The 16,509-nt window shown below is 43.9% G+C and overlaps 1 protein-coding gene across 1 annotated transcript; it reads right to left on the reverse strand.

Moving 5' to 3' along the window:
* Positions 1 to 13,369: 13,369 nt before the first annotated feature.
* Positions 13,370 to 15,866, reverse strand: LOC117855799 (uncharacterized). Its single transcript, XM_034738185.2, has 2 exons — positions 15,070 to 15,866; positions 13,370 to 14,325 (listed from the first exon to the last, which is right to left on the reverse strand). Exons 1-2 carry the CDS (start codon positions 15,778 to 15,780, stop codon positions 13,888 to 13,890), a joined length of 1,149 nt encoding a protein of 382 aa, XP_034594076.1. The 5' UTR covers positions 15,781 to 15,866; the 3' UTR covers positions 13,370 to 13,887.
* Between the last annotated feature and the right edge of the window lie 643 nt (positions 15,867 to 16,509).

A 16,509-nucleotide genomic window follows, 5' to 3' on the forward strand; every position in this document is an offset into this window, starting at 1 on the left:
TGGTTTGGTTTCTTTCCACCAGGGCCAAACCGACTAGCCGCTTCTATCATTTGATCAAACTCTATATTATTGATCTTGTTGAAAGCTACACCTGAAAGCAAATCAAAATCATTATAGATCAGATCATTACTGATAAGAAAGTAGAAACACAACAAGCAATTCAAGGTTAGAACTTAGAATGGAGATATCACCAAGCTGCAAGGTATATACTTAGAACTTACCATGCATATAAACCTATCTGGCAATGTAGCGCTGCAAGCTATGCATTATCTCCTTCCATATTACTTTAGTGATTAATTGCTGCCGGATCACCTTTGTGTTGCTCAGTGAGGCTTGATCAAGGGGCATGCTAAACTTATCCATATGCCCTATTTTCCTAATGGTCTTCCTCCAGCCCCATGAAGCTCTTCTACTTCTGCCATTGTAATGTCGTCATCAGCATCCAGTGCACCAAGGTCCACAACATCTCTAACCTCTTGCTGCTCAGTTAGCCTTACCTTTTTAACTTGCTTTGAGTCATCTATTTCTTTCTTGCACCTTTCTTTGTCCTCATCTGTCAACTTTTTGCAAGGTTTAACCTGCACAGTTAAAATGAAAAGGAAGTTCTATTCCATCTGCAATCAGCCAATCATGTAGCAAGGAATCTAAAATCTTGCTTAATTGAATTATAAATCATATATTAACCTGGCCACGGATCCCAGCAATATGGAGCTTTAGTCTATATATCCCTGCTGACACTTAGAGACCACACAACTTGCACTTGATCAAATTCAAGTTGGCTGGATCCACCAAGACTCCATAATCCCACCCAATGTCCTTAGAGTTCCTCTTCAGGCTTATGGGTTTACTGGTTGAAATAGAAGGATTTGACGCAACAGATGACATCCTGCAAATGATAGAGCAGTCAATCAAGCATTAGCCTAGTAGCAGATCAATTTGCATAGAGTAGTAGCATATAAACTTGCAATTTGCATAGAGCAGCTAGTCAAGTAGACAATTAGTACTACAGACTACAAGATGTAGCCAATAAAGTAGTACTGCAATATGCACGGTAGCAGTGCAGCCATATCCCATATTTAAATTATTCATGAAATTAGTACATAAATATCTTCTAATTCCTAACTTGACAACTTGTACGTCGTACCTACTAGTGAGCACAGTACAAGCTAGGCAACATCCAGTAGCTACTAGCTAGTGAGAAACTAAGCATATCACTGAACTAGGGAACATCCAATAGCTACTAGCTAGTGAGAAACTAAGTACACACACATGGTTCATGGAGAAACTAGTCACTAAACATACGCACATCTCTGAAAATAATCCATCCGCACATCACTGGAGAGTGTAGACTCATGTAGTACCTGGAGGCTGCTGCGGTCGGAGACTTGGAGTTAGAGAACTCGGAGGAGGTTCACCATGGCAAGCGCCAGCGCAACGCAGAGTGCGTGCGACGAGATTGGTTGCGTCGGCACTTGCACATGGAGTCCACAAGAGGGTCCAAGCCACGCCTTGCTACTGTTCCTAGACAGCACATACACGGCCTTATGGAGTGGAGGCACAACAGATGTGCTGACCACCCGCGGCGGATGTGCTGGCCGCCCACGACGAATGTGCAGGGTTTGTGTGACGGCGACACCAGCCTAGCGGCGGATGGAAAAGGAAACCTAAATGCAAAAACGAAATGGACCTCTCATATATATATACACCTGCGAATTGGGCCAAGAATGGGCGCCATTTTTGCCGCGTTTGTGGCCGGCCAAAAATTTCACTCCGCGCGCAGGAGTTTTATCAATTGAACGGCCCGTTTAGCCGGCCCAGCTCCATTTAGAACCGTTTCGTCTTGCCCATTTTCATTGTTTAAAGCCGTTTAAATGGCCTGACCATTTATCTGACCGTTTATGTGCTAAACAAACGGGAGGATGTCATTTTCATTTTTTTGAACTGTTTAAACGGCCGTTTAGCCTGTTTAGGCGAACACTGCAGATGGGAGGAGTTCGAAGATTGAGTTGGAACCAGAAGTGGAGGCTATGATGGATCTTCTCGAGAACTACCAGGATGGTGACCTCACGAAGGGAGAGTTCTACCGCGGTCTAAGAGACATGAGCAAAGGTATGCTTGCAAAATGCATTATGGTTCTATGCAATCATGTTAATGATTGTGAAGATGAGAATGAGAGATACATAGAGCTTTGTGATGCTTTGCGTAGGAAGAATGAGAAGATGAAATGTTCTCTTGCTAGGTTGAAATATGGAATTGCTCATTTGAAGTCGCGTGCTTTAAATCCTTGCAATTCTTGTGATGCCTTGCTTAGAAAGAATGATGAATTGAACTCATCTGTTGATTGCTTGAAATCTGAAAATGACATGTTGAAATCCAATATTGGTATGCCATGTAATTCATGTGTTGCTTTGAATAATGATCTTCATAAGGCTAGAGATGAAATTGCTTTATTGAAGACTAATGCTACTTTGCCATGTGTTTCATGTGAGTCTTTGTTTGCTGAAAATAATGAATTAAAATTGACTCACACCACATGTGTTGAACAACTTGAGCATGCTAGAGCTAAAATTTGTGAAATGAAGTCTATGCCTTGTAGCATGTGCTCCTTGATTCTTGATGGCGATGCTTCCCTTGCTTCTTGTGATAATCCTTGATGTGAATGATGATAATTGTTCATGCGGACCTATTTGCACATCATGCATTGAATTGGAATGCGAAGTTTTGGCTTTGAAGCAAATGCACGATGATATTAGCACCAAGTTGGTTAAGCACAATGAGATGAGTGCCAAAAGTTGAATTCTTGTGTACCACATATGCTAAGTGCATTGAAAAGGAGATGGATAATTTGAGAAATGCTCCATGTGGTACTTGTGATCGCCTCAAACATGAAAATGAGGTTTTGGCCACAAGATGCAAGAGTCTTTGTACTAAGTCTTTTGATTCTCGCAATTCTTGTCATTCCGATGTTGGTGTTTCTAAAATTGCTTCTTCTCAACCGGAGATGGCTTCTTCTGTTGAGCGTGAGTTTTTGGAGTGTAGTACTTGTGCTAGTGCTTTGGATAGCTCTTTTATAGCTACTCCTTAGCTTGTTGCTTCTTCCGATATTGCTCAAGATAATTCAAGTGGCAAGGGTGCTTCTCACATTTTTAGAACTCATACTCCCAAACCGAAGTTCCATTGCACCTTTTGTAAGAAAGACGGGCATACCGTTGAGTTTTGCTTTCGCCATGTCAAGTATGAGCGACGTGGGCATGCTAAAGCTTTTAAGAAGTCAGTTAGCCTTTCTCATGGCATGTGTGAACCTAATGTGAGCACTAAGTCAAACGATGTTGTTGATGCTTCTTGCTCTAAGTCCCAGGACTTCTCACTTGAATGAGAATGGTGATTCGTCTTCTCGAACCGTACCTCCAAATAGGTCTTTGTACCATTACTCTTATTGTGAGAAAGATGGGCATCAAGAGGGCTTTTGTTATCATCGTTCAAGACAAATGCGGCGAACTCGTGATTCTAGGTCTTTGGTTGTTCATAGCCCGTCTCATGGCATGAGCATTTATGAGTCCAGTAAGAAGCCACATTTCATTGATGGATTTTATGAATCCTTTTCTAGTGAGTTAGGTCATGCACGTGGACATGCTTCTAGTTCTTCTTATGTTGGTCCACGACATGGTTCTCATGGTGCTTGTGTTGGTTCTTCTCTTAATACCTCAGGGAATCATTGTCTTTTTGCTAGTGGTAGCACTCGTTCTTTTTCTCAAGTTGCTCCTTTGAGGCATGGTTCCAAGGGTGTTCCAAAATCTTCTCATTTGAACCAGCATTTGTATCATGCTAACCCACATGATAAGTTGAGTGCATCTTTACCCGTGTGATTAAGTTTTTGATTCCCAAGTATATGCTTGCTAATTCTTTAGGATTCAAGACTCGGTCTTCTTTGTCCTCTCATGTGTAGGTACGGGGATGTGGATGTAGAGTATGAGCTCGAAGTGACTTGATCTTTTGCTTGAGGTGATCAAGGCTTGATGGTTCTCCACACCTTTTGGATGACCCTCGAGAGGGCTTTGTACACTGGTATAGTGAGTTTTTTCTTTTTTTATACTACTCATTTGTGGACTTATTGCATGTTTTGCACTTGTATCATGCTGTGAATATATCATGGTAGGCTAGTCACCTTTTCATGTTAGCATGTGTGATCTTTATGTATATCTTATTATGCTAGCTTTGTAATATATCTTGGTGGATGATCCACATGAACATTGTGCCTTGCTTTAGCTTAGTCTTCATATTGGGTATGGCATGTTGTTCATTTGGTATCATTTTAGCTTAGTATCTTTATATGGATCCTTTGCACCTTGTTGACATGTTTGCTTGCCCAACCTTTTATTCATAAATGTTGAATCATGTTGCAATATTTTAATTCCTCTCATTGGCATTATCATTGCATTGTATAGCATGAATTGAGCTTTATCTTGCTTTTTGGCTTATCTTGTCTTTGGATTGCATTTTGCTCCTTCCTTTGGATTTTTTCTTCCTTTTAATTGGTGTTGGAGGTTTTCTTTTGCCCCCTCCTTTATCTAGCTTTTCTTTGCTAAGTGTCTTTGCTAAGTGACTTACTTTAGTTTTTGATATCCGATTTTGATCTTTTAATTGGTATGACATTTGATCTTCCAATTGGATTTCATTTTCTTCAAGTGATATCAATTTTTAATCCTTCAATTGGTATCCCCTCTATGGTACTCAATTAGGATCATTTGTTGTTTTTCTTTTACCACGGAGATTTTCCTAAATTGATTTGACCTCTCATTAGCTTTCTTCATTTTAATACAAACCCCATCTCTTTTAGCATTGCATTACATTTGTACCATATTGCACCTTGTACACTTTGCACTAGATGAGTTTCTCCTATATATTCTTAGCATTTCCTTATGCTATTTGTGAACTAGTGCATTGGTTGTGATTGCATAGCAATGTGTAATTATGCTCTTGATGATATTGTCTTATAAATATGATGAGATAGCTATTTTTGAATCCAATGCTATTTCTAAGCTATAAACTTGACTTGCTTATCACCTATGAGCAGTTGCTTGGTTATGCATTGTTCTTGCTTGAATGCTAGTTCCATGTTTAGCTTTTGCTTGGAATTCATATTCTTTTCAATTGGATCAAAAATCTAGGTATCATTGCAAATGTTTAGCCCATGATGCATTTCTTGGGGAAGCATGCCTTATTTGTGCCGCAAAGGCACTTCATGTACCTTGTTTTATATGAATGATGAAAAATGATGATAAAAAAATTCAGTAATTCATCAAGTTTTTGTGCTTAATGTTGATATTCTTGCTTGCTTAGTTGTTACGAGATATCTACCAAAAGAAGTAGGCACTTGGTTTCAACAAACTTTCACATGACTTGTGATGCATACGTGGGTATTTGCAATGATCTCTTGTTGAGAATGTATCTTGCTTGAGTGATTCATGACTAGGTGCTTGCTTATGTGGTGATACTTTATAAGCTGCAAAACTTGACAACTTGCTTCGTTTTTTGTTTATTTCATAATATCCTATTGATGGTGATGCAATTGATCTTTATGATCTACCTGCTTGTGCATTATCTAACCTGTAGCCTTTGTAAGTGCTTTGTGATATTTGAGAAGCTTGTTAGGTTGTACACCTCATGGCATGAATCTTGTGCTCCCATGTGAATCTTGATGTTTGCATTTAAGGGGAGTCTTGCATTTAACAGGGAGTCTTGCATTTGAGGGGGAGCATGCATTCTTTTGCTCTTGTGCATGCATTTAATTGTGGCATGTTTTTAGGAGGAGTGCATGTTTTCAGGGGGAGTGCATATGTTCAGGGGGAGCTTATGAGTTTTGTGCTCTCTTTTGCTTTTTTGCCGATTGTGTTGAGCTTTTACCTCTTCTTGAGGAACCGGCATTTGGTTTGAGCTTTCGATCGTTACATGATTGGTATTGAGCCCTTTCTTGAGGGCTCATGTGTTTTCGATCTTCACATGATTGGTTTTGAGCCCTTTATGCCTCTTCATGAGGGATCATGTGTTTCTTTATATTGGTTGTGTGGAGCCGTTGCCTATGTCTTTAGGGACCGAGACTTTTCCAAGTTGATTTGGCCTTTGTGATGCTTCTCATGCCAAGTGACTTTAATCTTTACCTTTACATGGCTTTCGATCATTTGGATGAGAGTTTTGCCTAATTGGTTTCACAACTTGGCTTTTATGGCTCTTCTCATCTCAAGTGACTTTGACCTTGGCTTTTATTTGACTTTTGATCACTTGGATGAGATTTTTGGCTTTTGCCTCTCAAACCATTTCTTTGTGCTTGAATGTTGTCAACACACTCATCAAGAGGGAGTTTGAGAAAATCAAGTTGATATGAACCTTGATTTGATTGTGATGAGCATTTGACAAATGTTGAAATAGCTTTGATGGCATTGTGGGATTCATGAAGCTTTTGTGCCTTTTGCTTGACTCATCTTCGGTTGTGTTAAGCCTTTGTCTCTTCTTTGGGAACCTAGAGTTTTTTGTTTGGAGCTTGCATGATCCTTTCTCATATCAAGTTACCTTGTGTTTGCTTTTACTTGGCTTTTGGGCACTTGAATGAATTCTCTTTTGCTTTCAAATCATCTTTTGTCAATGCACTTATCAAAGGGGAGATGGAGAGACCAAGTTGACATGTGCCTTGGTCTATTTGTGATGAGTGATTGACTGGATGATTTGAAACTTTTCTGATTGAGTCAATATTTCATATGTGCATGATTATGTTAACGGCTAACCGAAGATGTTTTGTTGTGTGCGTTGAGTTGTGGTGTGTGTAAAACATATCTTGTGTGTTGTGTCTCTTGGCTTGTGATGTGCAGGTGTAGGATGCGACATGGCGGATGAGATGAAGGTCAAGCGAAAGGTTCATGCTGATATACTAAGGCTGTGAAGGGTGGACACGAGTAAGCTTGGACTGAGGGACTCGAGAAGTTCGAGCGGAGTCATGGGCGAACCACATAGTGCACGGAAGAGTAAGAGTATACGGACGAGATGGAGATGGCGTCGGTTGAGTCAAGCGTGATGGAGGCGAATCGAGTAGGCGGCCCAGGAGCCGGGAGTAAAATACTTGGAGGCGTCGAAAGCTTGGAGATCGAACATGCGTCGACATTGGTGAGTCACATCGTGCGCGGCGTGCAAGAGGGTTTGACCAGTTTGACCTCAAAATCAGGGGTGAGTCACGGTCGCGAGGTGTGCAAGAGGGTTTGACCGGTTTGGCCCCAAAATCGGGGGATGAGTCAGGTGCGGCTGGACGGCGTCGAGTCGGAGGATGCGTGGCACTATCGCGAAGCTTGCGTCGAGGCGAAGCTAAGTCGTGAAGGCACTGGGTCTGTCCGATGTACGAGAAAAAGGTTGGACGATTTTACCCCTGGGGGTATTTGGGTTGTATGATTAATATAAGAGCATTTTGGACATTTGCCAAATGTCTATGTACATGAGGAGTGGTTGTTGGGGCAGCCACATCTCTTTGGAGGTTATGGGAGAGAGAGAGCTGAGTGATCTTTGATTTGATCTTTTTGCCATCTTAGCTTTGTTTGTGTCTAAAAGTGGCTTGTAACTAGACATAGTGGAGTAATCCAAGAATCAATTTCATGTTCAATTGCTTCTCCATATTAAGATCTGAGTTTTATCTTTTTCAGGATTTTCGAAGGTATTTTTGGGGATTTTTGTTCTTCGCGTTTTGCTGCAAAATCTGTGAGATTTGTTGGAGTGTTTTGTTGCTAGGACCCTTGTGAGCAACTTTAAAGTATTTTCCTCTTCCAATCCCTCTCGGATTTGGCTCGATTAGGTTTTTCCTAAAACTCGTCTCCTCTTGTGTTCTTGGTCAAGTATATGAAATTTATGGTGAAATCTTGATCTTTTTGAAGAGATCTTATGGACAAAGATTCATTGTGTATATGTGAAGCTACAACTATAGTTTTGTTCGCTTTGAATCCCGTTTGACTTATTTTCAAGTTTCAGGTCATGGAGTTTTCTTGAGCTCTTTGTGCCCCTCTCCAAATCTTTTGAATTTGGTGACCAATTCTTGTTCTTTTTGAAGTGAGCCTTTAGGAATAGCCTTGGTATGTTGTTGTGAGCCTACAGTTCAAATTTCGTGATTTTTGGAGGTCATTTGATCAAGTTTCGGATTTTTCCAACTTCTTCATGCAGGCTGTTTTGGAGTTGCGGAAAATTCCGAAGATTTTACAGATTCTCCGAAGAATTTTCCAGAAACTCTATAGGTGCGATTCTTTGGAGATTTGTGTGGATTCTCGAGAGAGTTTTGCGGAGTTTTCGTACTTTTTTGTTGGTTTTCGAATCTCTTCTTCTGACACTTGCTTGGGTTCATTCTTGCTTCCGTTAGTCTCTAAATTAGTTCCTAGCACCATTCCTAGGTCCATTAGTTCTTGCCTAGCTAAAAGGACTTGATATTGCTAGAAGAGAGATTTGTGGATTGGTTTGGGATTCAAGTCGAGGTTCTTCAAAAAAATTTGAATCGACTCTCATTCACCCCCCTCTAGTCGTCCATCCCGATCCTTCGTCAACCCTTGACTACATCATCTTGCGGGTTCACAGCTTAGGAGCCGTTTTATCTTAAAATTCTTTTTTCTTTCTTTATTAAAAAGGTAGAGCTCCTATTATTGACGTAAAAAAAATATGGAGTACAATTTTGTTCCGACTCGTCTCTGACTGACTGAAAATCTCAATTGGAAGAACTCGACTTTGGGCTGGAGCTATCTTGGAAAAATGCGCCAGCGTGACTAGGGTCTGATGCAACTTCTCCAGAAAGTCTCATATTACTGGTTTCTGCTGTCTGCAGGCTAGCCAAGTCATTTGAATTCTATGCCCTGTCCTTTTAATCGCAGACTTTGACAGTTTGACTCATCACAGGAGAAGATAGGCCTCGAAGGACAGAGCTAGTACCGCTGAATCGACTCCTCCGAGCATTCGTCAAGGTAAGTATTCCTAGCAAGTACTTGAACCATAAGTCCATATAGACATTGAGTGTGTTCAACCCTGATGTTACAGTTGGTCCAAATTGTATTCGATAATTGCTATGGATACGCGGCGAGAATTCCAGCATGAATTAACAACGCAGAAACCAGGTGCAGGTCTTCTAGAACACATTCTGCATCTAACACAATCGAATTATAATCGAGGTAGCTGCTGCATGCATGGCTGCCAAAACAGAGGTCAAGACGACAAAACTTTATCCTTTATAGCGATCTTGTTGGACATATAGTATCACCACAAAGATAACAATGTATCTATGGTCTTTATACCTTTGAGCACAAACAGATTATAATAAACGAACATTCAATTTAGCAATCTTCCATGACGTGACTGTTGCTCATTATGAAGTATTACTTTACTGAAAGTTTCCTTGCAGCTGCCGCAGGCATGCTATGAGATCACATAAAGTCCGTATTCCTAAATCCTAACCATTCTTGTCGAGATTATATATAGTAGCACTTGGTTTTTGGACAATCGTATTTTAAGGATAATTTTTTGCTGGCCTGGTTGGTGTAGCTTGACTGCAATTCGTCGGCTGATATAATCAGGCATAAAAGAAATAGGACAGGTTGATCTGAGTGTAAAATGTACTAGTAGGCAGTAGTCAAAGCTACATATTGCTACTTGCTATAGATTATAACTCAACCGATGCTACGGCTCAGTTATTAGAATATCTCTTCAAGTTTCCACTTGTGAGCAACACAGCATTTTTTTTTTTGGCTACGAAATCAGTCATTTTTTTTGTCAGTGTAACAGGGACAGGAAAACAAGGGAACAGTAGGAAAAAAGGGTTCAGTTGTTGATATATGTACGTGGTTTGATGCTGTATTTTGAGATTATTGCACCTGCATGCAAAAACACTGCCTACCACTGAACGCAGTTAACGGGACATGTTTATGCTGCTACCTCGTTTCAAAATATAGGGACTGTTAGAATAAAAAAGTTAAAAGTTATAAATTTTGAGTAATGATTAGTCTAATTATATTGTGTGCATGTTTAGTGTGAAGAAAGGATGTATTAGCGTATTTATCTTTTAAAATATCTCTGGATAAGATTTGGTTCGATAGCAATTGACAATATTTTATAAGAAAAATTAGTAGTTAACTATATTTAAAAGAAAATTTTGGAGCAGTTATGTATTTCTTCAGAGGTACACAAATCGTTTTTTCCTGAAAATAAAAAGGCTGTGAATGTGGTTTTGCATCATATACCTCTACGTCAACGTGCGGGCAGGTTTTCTTTTTGAAAACCAGTTGATACATAAACAATTTTTTCACTTGTTTTGGTTCAATTCTGTCGGTGTGAAAAGGCAAGACGCCTTCGGTCTGCTCCTTTCCTTGGCTCGTCCGACATTCTTTAGTTAAAGTCGATCTTACCTCCCTCTTTAATCATTCCTTCTGTGAGCGTGATTGAGATGAAGTTTGTACGCGAACAAACCCGGAGGATGGATAGCGAGGTTGCTGGTGCTCCCCGGTCCCTGCCCCTGCAAGCAAAGTATTCTGCTTCGAATCTTCTATGTACTTAATGATTTTACGTTGAGAGACGTCTTTCTAGCTCTGAAATCGAATACGCATCTCCTAAACGCCGTATGCTGCCTCTGCCTGAATCTGCAGTTTCCGCATCTCTTGACATGATTATATCCGCTTTATTTTCCGACGCCAACGTGACGCTCTTGCTGATGAGATGTGGTGGTAATACAATAGGTGTGCCCAAGTAGTTGTCATCCGTACGTGTAATCATTCATGTGAACATGCAACACGATATGCGCAGCTGGCTTGGCTTGCTGCAACTGCAAATGGGCACTTGAGAAATAAACGTCGCTGCGACTTACGCGTACGCACGCACCATCAAGGTCCAGCGCCATGGGGCCTAGCATATGATTCAATGATTCTCTCCTCCGATCCAAATGTTGCTTGCGGCCGCAATGCTGATCGATCACCCGGAGCTAGCCCGCTCGTCGTTCCCACCCGCCATCCTCTAGCGCGGCAGCAAGCTAGCGCCCACGCCACGCACACGACACGCGACACAAGCCCGGCCGGCAGGATAGCCCTCCCCGTTTGCTCGTTTCGCCATGTGAAACCGGGCGTGGTGGGCGTGCGTAGGCGCGCGATTCCTTGGTTGGTTATTACCTCGGCGAGCCCGATCGACCGGGTGGGAAATGGGCGGTGGCGCGATCCGGAGCCGACAGGCTTTCGTGGTGGGCTATATTCTTCGGAGCTAGGATTAGCAGCTAGCACATGATCCCCCGGCCCGGCGCAGCACGTACGGCACATACGCGCCCGCCGGCGCACCGTGCGGGGAGAATTGGAGATTACATCACCGGCCGGTCACCTTCGGCGCGCGCCCATGGCCTCCTTTTTGACATTCCTTCGGCTTCGCCACCCGCCCGTGGCTCCGGCCGTGTCCGGCGGCGCGCGGCGGCGCCCGAAGCCCTCGTAGCCTCTGGCTAACGCACGTAAACATTTTAGGGCTGGGTCGCTGGGCCGCATGCAAGCAAAGACCCTCGATTGCTACTCGTTACAGATGCAAGTAAAACATTTGGACTAGTCTATCGCACGAGCACGCATTTTTCAAGTAGTCAACCAACTCAACCACACAGACGACTAGAATACGTACACGTACGTCAGCCTTTTACCATCTTAATTTTCAGCTCGCATACCATCGCACTCGCGCCAAATGAAGGCTGGATGAAGCGAACACACACAACACACACTCGGGTCTCGATCGAGGCGCGTGTGACCAGGCTGTGGTCCACGGCCGCGCGCGCCACAAAGTTGGACTCGGTGGAAAAAGAAGGCTCGTCATCAGTCATCTCATCACCTTGCCCCCCCGGGGAGGCTTTAGAAATGTGGAGACGAAAAGCATATCTGCGGCCAAAGGCTCCGCACAAAGCTAATCCCCCGCCATAATTACTCTCTTAGCAGGTGCGACCGGCCACTTGATCAAGGTGTATGTGTGTGTGTGTGAGTGCGATCCTTGTCCAAGTTAACCTTTGATTTTGTCCGTGCTGCGTCGCCATGCTAACGCGATAGCGCTAGGTGCGCGTGCATCCGTCGCTTTCCCTTGTTGACTCCCGCACACATGTGTAGCCCTCCGCGAGGAATGTTGAAACCTTTGCTAGCTAACGCCACATAAGAGGCCAAATTAAATTCGCGCTGCAAGCTCGCGCATGTATGCAGTACAGCTAAGGATACAAGTAGGTACCCTATGTTATTTTCTAGGTTAGCTATATCGATAAATTACGGTGCTATAAAATGTTTAGATCATTTCTCCTCCTAAATTAATTAGGCGGCACGTAATTCTATTTTATTTTATCAAGTTCTTTATTGACCTAGTGACCTAACCTATTAACATGATTTGAACTTGCATTCCTAAGTATTGAAGCAGTATTGTGCATGCTATAGAATGGGATGTTTGGATGCGATGTGCTAAATTTTAGCAGAATCACAACGGATGTTCGGATGCTAATTAGGAGAACTAAACATGAGCTAATTACAAACTAATTGCACAGATGGAGTCTAATTCGCGAGATGAATCTATTAAGGCTAATTAATCCGTCATTAGCAAATGGTTATTGTAGCACCACATTATCAAATCATGGACTAATTAGGCTTAATAGATTCGTCTCGCGAATTAGACTCCATCTGTGCAATTAGTTTTATAATTAGATTATGTTTAATGCTCCTAATTAGTATAGGAACATCCAATGTGACAGGTGCTACTTTAGCAGGGTATCACCCCTTACCAAACGGGCAGCAGTAGCATTGTCTACAGCAATACTGCATGGTAAACTTTACCATCGCGCCTTCATGTATTAATTGCCTGTACACAGCTCGGCTGTTTAGCTGAAGCGGCTACGAGCCTACAACGAATTTACGGTAGCCCAGTCGGGCGGTGTTTGTCGCCATAGCCACTTTTAAGCAGATTTGTCACACAAAAAAGAGTGGGCATTAATTAAGTTTGTCACTAGCTTTTTTACGGTAGAAAATGGGTCAAAAAGAGTGAGTACTCCGTATTCGTTTAGCTTCGGGCACCCAAAATACATCCCGTGCTAAAAAAATAATAGGTAATCTAGCTAGTAGCTAGTAACTTAGCCAACAAAACCTCTATATCGAAAAAGGCAAGGATAGCTCCTGCAACTCGTTCGAGGAGTAGAAACTATAACACTCAAACGAACTACATAGTTCATTTCCCTTCGGTTTATGCAATATGGCAGATTAAGATACAAATTAAACTTTATGCAGACAGCATACACCTCAGTATTGATCATGTAAGTAAGTCACATATATGAAACTGCAGAAATATATCTATATAAATGGAAGACGGTAGTTGCTGAAAATAGTAACAAAAGAACATCATTGATGGTAACCAGTCAATCAATATACGCCACATAACTATTATATTAACCATGCCTCAAATATGCACGTCTCATAAAACTGCATATCAGTAGATTAACTCCGGACTACATTTCATTAGCCTGTGAAGCTGTTAAATTTTCTTCACTACAAGGTTACATGGACAGCGGGGGGTAACAAGGCCTGCAGAAGAAAATTCAACTACTTCACAGCTTAATTTGGCACAAGCCATCTTATTGTTGATCTATCACTTCTCTTTAAATCTTTTCCTTAGATATATCAGCATTCTTGGTGCATGTGTGTTGATATATGTCCAAGGAAGTATCTACGTATACTAGTCCTCAGTTACCTTGATCCTAGTAGCATCGGCCGATCGGTTGCATGGTTCGCATGCATGTACGTAACAAACCTGCAGCGCCGCAGCATGCAGGTCGATCACCATATCTTACGGGGCGGCCGGGCCGGGATAGGGTACGTAGCTCTCGTAGATATGATCTCACCGAGCATGATGATGATGGAAGCGTATGATGCGGTGGTCCTTGGGTGCAGGTGCGGCGGCGTCGTCGTCGACGGGGCGGTGGTCGGCGCCGAAGGAGCGGACGTGGTCGTTGAGGGATCGCTTGTGCTTGAAGTCGGAGCCGCACGCGCAGAACCAACGCTTGCCGCAGTTCTTCTCGTGCGTGCGCCAGTCGCCCTTGACGGCGAAGGGCTTGGCGCAGCGGCGGCAGCAGAAGGGCTTGGCGCCGTGCTTGCGCTTGTAGTGGGTCTGCAGGGTGCGGAAGTCCTTGAGCGGCCGCGCCCGCGGGTGGGACACGTTGTTCTTGCACCCCGGCGCGCAGCAGTAGCACGGCAGCTTCAGCATCGCCAGCGTCTGCGTGCCCTTGAGCGACTCCGGGCCCTTGCGGTACTCGCGGCCGTGGCCCCACATGTGCATCTGCAAATGCATGCGTCCATGCATGTATCAGCTATACTGAGCTATGATTGGAAAATCTAACTGATTTTCGAATCTTATTTGTGCAGAAAATGTTTGCCTGGAATTTATGAACCTAGCCTTCTTTCCTTGTTTGCATCTAGAAGCAAGTACACTGCATTACTGTACTTATGAACTGACTAATAGTTCAGTTCTTAAATATACGACGATTTATAACAATCAAATTAGGTTGTCATAGACACTTAGTTAAGGACGGGTGTAGTATTTATTACTAAGATGGAGTGCATGCATTAGGAAGGCTACATGTATATATGCTGGGGGGGGGGGGGGGGGGGGGGGTTATGATGTGTTTGGAAGCAAAGGTCAGTCATGAAATTGAAATTGAGCTAGATCAATCGAGTTCCAACTTCCAACAAAATGTCGTGATCTGTCAATTGTCATCTATGTCCAAGCTTGCGTGTATTCTTGTTGCCGCGCGCGCAGAATAGAAATGACGTGTAAAAACTCCAAAAAAATTGTATGCTTCTGCGATTTTTGCAAGCATATATAGTATACTCATCAATCATTCACTCCGTTTTTGCAAGTTCATGCTGGCACTTTCAAGCAAACGTATCTTTTGTTTTTTTTATCGAAATCAACAAGGTAAATCACAAACTGATCGACTTACAATATGTAGGCAGCAAAACATTAGGAACGTAATAAGAGAAGATCCAAGATTATATCGGAAAAAACATCAAAAATACGTACCTGCATGTTGTTATATCGGTTGAAGGTCTTGTTACAGACATGGCAGATAAACTGCACGGGCCCGATGAGGATCTGCGCCGGCGTCGGGATCCAGTAGCGGCAGCCGATCGGCAGGCCGCTCTCCGCACCCACCACGCCAAATTCCCCAAAGCTGCTGGCGTTCGATCCTTCCACCGACGCCACCACCTCGCCAATAATACCCTCAAGTTGATCCACCCCCTCCACCTTGCAGTCGCCATGCGGATGCTTCCACTCCTCCCCCTCGTCGTCATCCTCCTCCTCCTCCCTCTCCACTTCGTTGTCTTCCTCCTCCTCATCGTCCTTCTCTTCCATGACGGCATCCTCAATGCAGGATCCACCCACCGGCAAGCCAATATTCAAATCGACCCCTGACTGCGCCAAATCGCTTCTCGCACCACTACTCATGACGATCTCTTCTTTGACAGGGCGCTGCTCGTTGTCATCATCGTCGGCCACTTTCCCCTCCCCGAGCCTGCTGAGCAGCGGCAGGCACGTCATGCTGCTCACCTCCTGCACTCCTCCTCCCCCATCTTGCCCCTCTTCTCCAAGCACTCCTACTCGATGCCCAGACGCCATCGATGCCGACGAAGAGGAGTCAGACGACGACCGCGACGGTGACGGCGAGGAGCACCGCGGCTTGAGCCACTGGAAGAAAGGAGCACCTTCCACGGCACAAGCCCGAATCCCCATGGATCCTGATCACCGATCGATCTATCCGTATTAGCTACTACTATATATGCACACTTGATCTTGGGGGGGGGGGGGGGGGGGGGGGGGGGGGGTGTCGGGGGGGCGGGTTGGTGGAGAAGATGGGAGAGGAGGAGGAGAGGTAGCAGCAGCAAGAGCAGCCTAATGTCAAGGCGTGCCTGTCACGGCCCTGCAGAAAACGAAGGTGCGAGGCCACCGGCCCGTTGCCATATATACGGCTGACGGCTCGACTCCAGCGCCTCCTCGCTAGCTTTTACGTGTGTGTGTGCCCCTCGCGGTTTGAAGGTTTGGAGGCTTTCACACTCGAGGCAGGCTGAGAAGAGATAAAAAGAAAAATGGCTCCAGATAACGCGTCGTGGTGTGAACGAACGACGCATACCACGTCACGCACCTGGATGGTTTCGTGTGCGAATGCGTGCTGAGTGCAGCGTACCCATCGAGCCAGCTTTGGATCTGTAGGGCTGGGATGGTCCCTGGTCTTAGCATGCCGCCGTGCATCGCACAGGAGGCGGTCTCACTGCGCGCGAGCAAAGTGGACTAGTGAATAGTCGTCAGTGGGCAGTGCTGAGGTACTACGGGGTATTGAATGGAGTTTAGGTGAGGTACCCTGGGACGAGAAAACAGAGGCTGGAGCGGGTTCTAGTTTTGTGTCCTCACTCAGCTACATCAACGCCTGCGGTCTAGCCTTGTTGACGCATCGTCGTCACACCT

This window comes from Setaria viridis, chromosome 5, assembly GCF_005286985.2.
Source record: "Setaria viridis chromosome 5, Setaria_viridis_v4.0, whole genome shotgun sequence".
Taxonomy (NCBI): Eukaryota; Viridiplantae; Streptophyta; class Magnoliopsida; order Poales; family Poaceae; genus Setaria; species Setaria viridis.